This window comes from Mercurialis annua, linkage group LG5, assembly GCF_937616625.2.
Source record: "Mercurialis annua linkage group LG5, ddMerAnnu1.2, whole genome shotgun sequence".
Taxonomy (NCBI): Eukaryota; Viridiplantae; Streptophyta; class Magnoliopsida; order Malpighiales; family Euphorbiaceae; genus Mercurialis; species Mercurialis annua.
In genome coordinates this window covers 19,143,821-19,149,820 of record NC_065574.1, presented here as the reverse complement: position 1 = coordinate 19,149,820, position 6,000 = coordinate 19,143,821, and the positions used below count along the sequence as shown (strand labels likewise).

Below are 6,000 nucleotides of genomic sequence, written 5' to 3'. Positions count from 1 at the left end.
TCGATGATAATTATTTTGACCTCAGAACGATGGACACAGAGTATAGGAGGAAGAAGAGATGTGAAGAGAGAAATTGTTTTGAAGGCTCGTATAAAAGAAAAAAATGGCTCCGTGTACAGTAGTTTAGAGATAGAAAAGTAATAGCCGTATAAAAGTTAAAAAATTGGAAAATTTGGTTGTTTCTGAAAATTACCCTATTTTTTATAAATTTATTAAACCAATTGAACTGGAGGCCTTACCGGTTCGGTTTTTAAAAAACTGCTCGTTACAAACTTACAATAGCTATAGTTGAGGGCATTGTTTGTAATAAATCCTAAAAGGTGGTGCGAAATCCAAATTGTAGAGGATTTAGAGGGTGATTTCGTAAATTAAAAAAAAATGAGAACCCTTCTTCTAACTTAAGGAAAAAGCAAAAGAAAAGACCAAAAGCTACAGTATTGTATATATTGCGAAACGATTCCCCGTTTATCACCATCTAAAAATCCTCTCTGAAAACTCAACAGAATGGCATCCTCCGCGATGGTACTTGACCCGAAACCCGTTCCGTCATCGGCACCCGACCTGAATCAGACGGAGGGCGAAGAAGAAGATCTGTACAGCCGCCTAAAAGCGCTGCAGAGGCAGCTAGAATTCATCGACATACAAGAAGAGTACGTGAAAGACGAGCAGAAGAATCTGAAGAGGGAGCTTCTGCGGGCGCAGGAGGAGGTGAAGCGGATCCAATCAGTGCCCTTGGTTATCGGGCAGTTCATGGAGATGGTGGACCAGAACAATGGAATCGTGGGGTCGACTACGGGGTCCAATTATTATGTGAGGATTTTAAGTACTATTAACAGAGAGCTGTTGAAGCCGTCTGCTTCGGTTGCGCTTCATCGCCATAGTAATGCTCTGGTCGACGTGTTGCCTCCTGAGGCTGATTCGAGTATCTCTTTGCTTTCTCAATCTGAGAAACCTGATGTCTCTTACAATGTAACTTTTCTAATTTTGAACTCTGTTTTACATTTAAATTAGGGTTAGGGTTTTGTATAACTGTTAATTTTTCTTTAATATTGTGGTGGTTGCTCAATTAGGGTTTTGCATTTATTTTTAAACTGGGGATGTTTGGTTTTTATGCTTTACAATTAGGGGTGTCTTCTTTTGGGATTTGCTTAAGGAACTATGTTCTGTGTTTTAGGTGTTGCTTCTGCACTCTATAAAGGATTTGAGTTATGTTGATTGAAGTCCAATAATTTCATGAGAGCATATAAAATTGCAGTCTGAAACGTTTATTTATTGGGATGGAGTTATAATACATAAGTAGGTTTTGTTCCTTGTGAAGTATTTCCAGATAAAGTTTTTCTAACAACAAGTGGACCTTATGGACTCAGTGATAACTCTGATATCCCAAATTAAATCATATTTTTTAATGAATATGCAATATGGCGTAAAGATGTTTTAAGCTCAATCTAACTCGATACTACCTCATTTTTCTTTTATGGGGCAGGACATTGGAGGATGTGACATTCAAAAGCAGGAGATTAGGGAGGCAGTGGAGTTGCCTCTCACTCACCATGAATTGTACAAACAAATTGGAATAGATCCACCTCGTGGTGTCTTGCTTTATGGTCCGCCCGGCACTGGGAAAACTATGCTTGCCAAGGCTGTTGCCAACCATACAACTGCAGCCTTCATTAGAGTTGTTGGCTCTGAGTTTGTTCAGAAGTACTTGGGGGAGGTATGTTTTAAATATTCACAGCCTATCTAAGCTATTATCATTGTTGTTTAAGAGGTACATAGAGTAAAGTACCAGGTAGATTTTTTTTGTATTATGGAAATTACTTTTCTCCCCGCTTGTGGTTAAATTCATGTTAAAATATGCGGCTTAGTTGAAAGCTAAATAATTTTATTTGAATTTAATGCTCAGTTCCTTTCCAACAGAGTATTAATTGCTATCTATTTGGAAGAAATTTGATTTCTCAATTTCATTAATGGACATAATGAGTCAAGGGGGTATATGAGGATCTTCTTAAAGTCCAGAATTTTTTTTCTTTTTGTTGAAAATGATCTCTATCTTCAGCTTTTTTAGAGCCACTAATGAATGATTATATCTCTTTAGACTTTAGCTGGAGTTGTTTACCTATATTGTGCTGAATATGAAAGAGACAGGATCAAATATATAGAATAGTAGCTGGTTCAACATTAATCTTTTGATGCTTAACGCAATTATGAAGGGGTGAAGTAGCTCTAGTGCACCTACATTCATTCAAGTTCCAAACCTTTTGAACCCATATACACTGTATTAAAGTTTCCAGCTACTTTTGGTATGGTTTGGGAGAATAACAAGGCATCGTTATTGGTGAGAAATGTACTGTTTTTTGGCAAATGACTATCATTCTTGCAACTGCAAGTGAATTGAAATCAACGTATCAATCGGACTGCTTTTCTTTTGGGTTGCAACCACGCCTTTCTTTTTTATTATGTCTTTCTTTTCTTTCTGAAGGGCTTTCTTATAGTATCTTTTCCATTATTTCAGGGCCCTCGTATGGTTCGTGATGTTTTTCGACTTGCTAAGGAAAATGCTCCTGCAATTATTTTTATTGATGAGGTAGATGCTATTGCAACTGCTAGGTTTGATGCACAAACAGGAGCTGATAGAGAAGTTCAACGTATCTTGATGGAACTTCTGAATCAGGTATTGTTTTATTATATGTCATTTGGTTCATTATATGAAATTGTCATTTGGAGTTTAGAAAGTGCCTTTACAAATGATTGGTTATATTTCTTTGGCTTATATGTATTCTTCTGTAGATGGATGGGTTTGATCAAACTGTGAATGTCAAAGTCATTATGGCTACAAATCGGGCAGACACTTTAGATCCCGCTCTTCTTCGTCCTGGAAGGCTTGATCGAAAAATTGAATTTCCATTACCAGATAGAAGACAAAAGAGGCTTGTTTTTCAGGTAATTTCTAGGTGGAAATTAATTTTAATCATACCTTGGAAATCTATTGGAACCTTTTCCAAGAGTGTCTTATAACAGGCTGACTTGGGGGAATTCCAATTTTAATGAATGTTAACATCTTTTTTCCCTATGCAGGTTTGCACCTCTAAAATGAATCTCAGTGATGAGGTTGACTTGGAGGATTATGTTTCTCGGCCAGACAAAATTAGTGCTGCTGAGGTCAGTTGGTTTTTCTTTCTTACAAGCTGTCTTGTTTTATTTTCTATTAGTGTCTATTGAATTGTAATTTTGAGATTGGAGTGGCATATGAATTTTTTATACATACCAGTAATGCCATGTTGCTAGTTACTACTGCTGCCATGCCTTTATAATTATTAGCAGGGGATATTTTTAGTTGCCATTACCCAACCAAAGAGTCAAGGGCACAAAATGACTTAATTGTGAACATTCCTTTTTGTTTTTTCTCCTAATTGTTCTGAGCAAAAGGCTTGTGTTCCAAATCTGAAACAAGAGGTAGACCGATGACGATGTTCTTTGTATACCCTTGGTGGGTTGTAGAGTGGAAACTGAACCTAAGAGTAAAGATATCTATTCTAATGGATCCGAGTGGTTCAAAACATATAGCGCATTAACTATACAATATTTCAGTGTATTCTTCTTACTAATGTTTGTGATTGGATGGTTGCGTGCAGATTGCAGCTATATGTCAGGAAGCAGGCATGCACGCAGTACGCAAGAACAGGTATGTCATCCTCCCAAAGGACTTCGAGAAAGGTTATCGAACAAATGTGAAGAAGCCCGACACCGACTTTGAATTCTACAAATGAGGAGAAGTGGAATTTTCCTTGTTCATGGTCTGGACTTTGTTTAAGGAAAATATTTGATGAAGTATCTGGTATAATAGTGTTGAGATGAGGTGATGGATACAGTCTGATATTAGTTTCTCATAGGAAAGATAGTATTTTCCTTCCAAGTTGGTGTGTACTTATTTTTCTATTATCTGACATCAAGTTTAAGTTCAAACTTTCAATCCCATACATATTTTTTTTCTTTAAATTTTCTGCAAACCTACTAGCAATACTCTAAAGATTTGCCTGCCAGCCATTAGCAAATTACTATTATTGAAATATTGCATACAATACAAGTGATAAGAAGATAGCTGCAAAAAGACATTTCCCAAGTTTGATAATATAAATTTGCATTAAAATGTATTTGGTAATTAAGTAAAAATTATCCTAATTCCCATTATGTACAACGGAGGCTGAGTTGTAAGTTGACATATTTTCACAAGTGTGGTTGAATACTACTTTGGATTGATCTCATCAAGCAAAACTTATGTTTAACAATCTTACCAATTCAATGGATATGCATATTTCATTGTAGATTTTCTTCTATTTATGGAAGATGCAAAACTCATTCTTTGTATTGTATATAAATGGTCTATTAGTAGTATCCCGTGCATGTCAAAATATTAAAAATGTCAGATGTTGATCAAGACAAGAACCAAGCCATCAAGGCAAATGATTGTTTACTTGATCTTAGCCTTTCAAGTAACAACAACTTAGAGCTTAATTTGCTAGGCCATTTTGGTATTCTGGAATCGTCAACTAGTGATGAGAGTAACAAGAAGGCTGCAGTAGCAGCAGAGGAAAGGCATTTCCTATGCAAATATTGCAACAGAAGTTTCTCTAATTCTCAAGCATTGGGTGGGCATCAAAACGCACATAAACGCGAGAGAGCATGGCTGAAAAGAGAGAAGAAAGGAGCGGAATTAGTAATCCCTTATGGAGTATTCATGGATTGCTACCCATTTCCAGAATCCTTTAGCAGACCTTTTGGGATTAACATTCACTCTATGATACGCAAACCATCCTACCGTCACTACACTTCTCGTCAACAACCTTCAAGATCGGTTCCCTTTGGAGTCTCGCCAAATGGCGCATTTCAATCTCTAGCGTCCTCAACCATGATCCATCCATTTGGTTTGGATAGTAATACGAGTGGCGGGCATCAGCTTGATGTTTCAGGAATGAGCCCTACTTTTAGTTTTGGGTATGATCTTGCAGGAAATGACTTGTGCCTAAACCTTTGAATTTCTAGTTTTTGTGTTCCATTTAAGTTGATATTTTGTTTTGCTTTCGTGTATTATGTTTCTATTTCGGCGGCTGCTGCTTTGATTATATAATTACTCTCAACAAAATGCTGCAATATATACACAGTCAACAACATTTATGTAGACATAGTTGGAACATAAACATCTAACATGTCCAATTTGTTGAAATGGTTTTTATAAGAACATGGGCAGGAAGGCAATCAGATAATCTCGTGGTCTAACTTGTTTTTGATAAAGTGCCTACAACCTTCTCTTCTTTCTTATCGGACCATTTAACCAAATATTCATAAAAACTCCATCTCTTCATTCTTTTATATTAGAGTCTTTAAGTCTTAGTAAAGCATCAGATTCAGAGGCGGGGATTAAATTACGATTTACTCAAATACATAGATAGAAGGTAATTTTTTTACATTTCTACCATAACACGCTGAATTTTTACAATTTATATTCATACAATTATTTATAAACATGTGGCAAAAAGCAATGAAAATGAAACATACTCTAAAACTCATCTTTTGTAGGCCATTTCACGGACAAATACTTTTATGAATCAAGTTCATCACGTAGGATTATAAGCTATCCATTCATTGTGTGACACATATCAATAATAAATGTGATAACCAATCATTAAATACTACATTAATTATAGTTAAAATGTGATCAATTAAAGTGGTATTTAATAATTAGTTATTACATTTATTATTGCCACGTGTCACACGATGAATGGATAGTTCATAACCTTACGTGCCGAACTTGGTTCACAGAAATATTTCTCCATTAGGTTAAACTACCGACGTGTGTGTCACCCTGCATCAGCGTCCAGCCCAACACGTACAGCTCCTAATTTGTATTAAAATTGCATTACATGACTTATTTGTTACCACTTTTTTCAAGGAAACATTAGGCAAACATCCGGAAAAAAAAATTACCATCTTTTAATCTCAAAA

The 6,000-nt window shown here is 36.0% G+C and overlaps 2 protein-coding genes across 2 annotated transcripts; both read left to right on the top strand.

The window, feature by feature from the left end:
- The first annotated feature begins 420 nt into the window (after positions 1-420).
- On the top strand, positions 421-3,963 carry LOC126681195 (26S proteasome regulatory subunit 6B homolog). Its single transcript, XM_050376661.2, has 6 exons — positions 421-969; positions 1,484-1,714; positions 2,513-2,671; positions 2,788-2,940; positions 3,076-3,159; positions 3,633-3,963. Exons 1-6 carry the CDS (start codon positions 505-507, stop codon positions 3,765-3,767), a joined length of 1,227 nt encoding a protein of 408 aa, XP_050232618.1. The 5' UTR covers positions 421-504; the 3' UTR covers positions 3,768-3,963.
- Positions 3,964-4,050: 87 nt separating this feature from the next.
- Positions 4,051-5,135, top strand: LOC126681196 (zinc finger protein KNUCKLES-like). Its single transcript, XM_050376662.2, has one exon. It carries the CDS (start codon positions 4,418-4,420, stop codon positions 5,030-5,032), a length of 615 nt encoding a protein of 204 aa, XP_050232619.1. The 5' UTR covers positions 4,051-4,417; the 3' UTR covers positions 5,033-5,135.
- Positions 5,136-6,000: the final 865 nt, after the last annotated feature.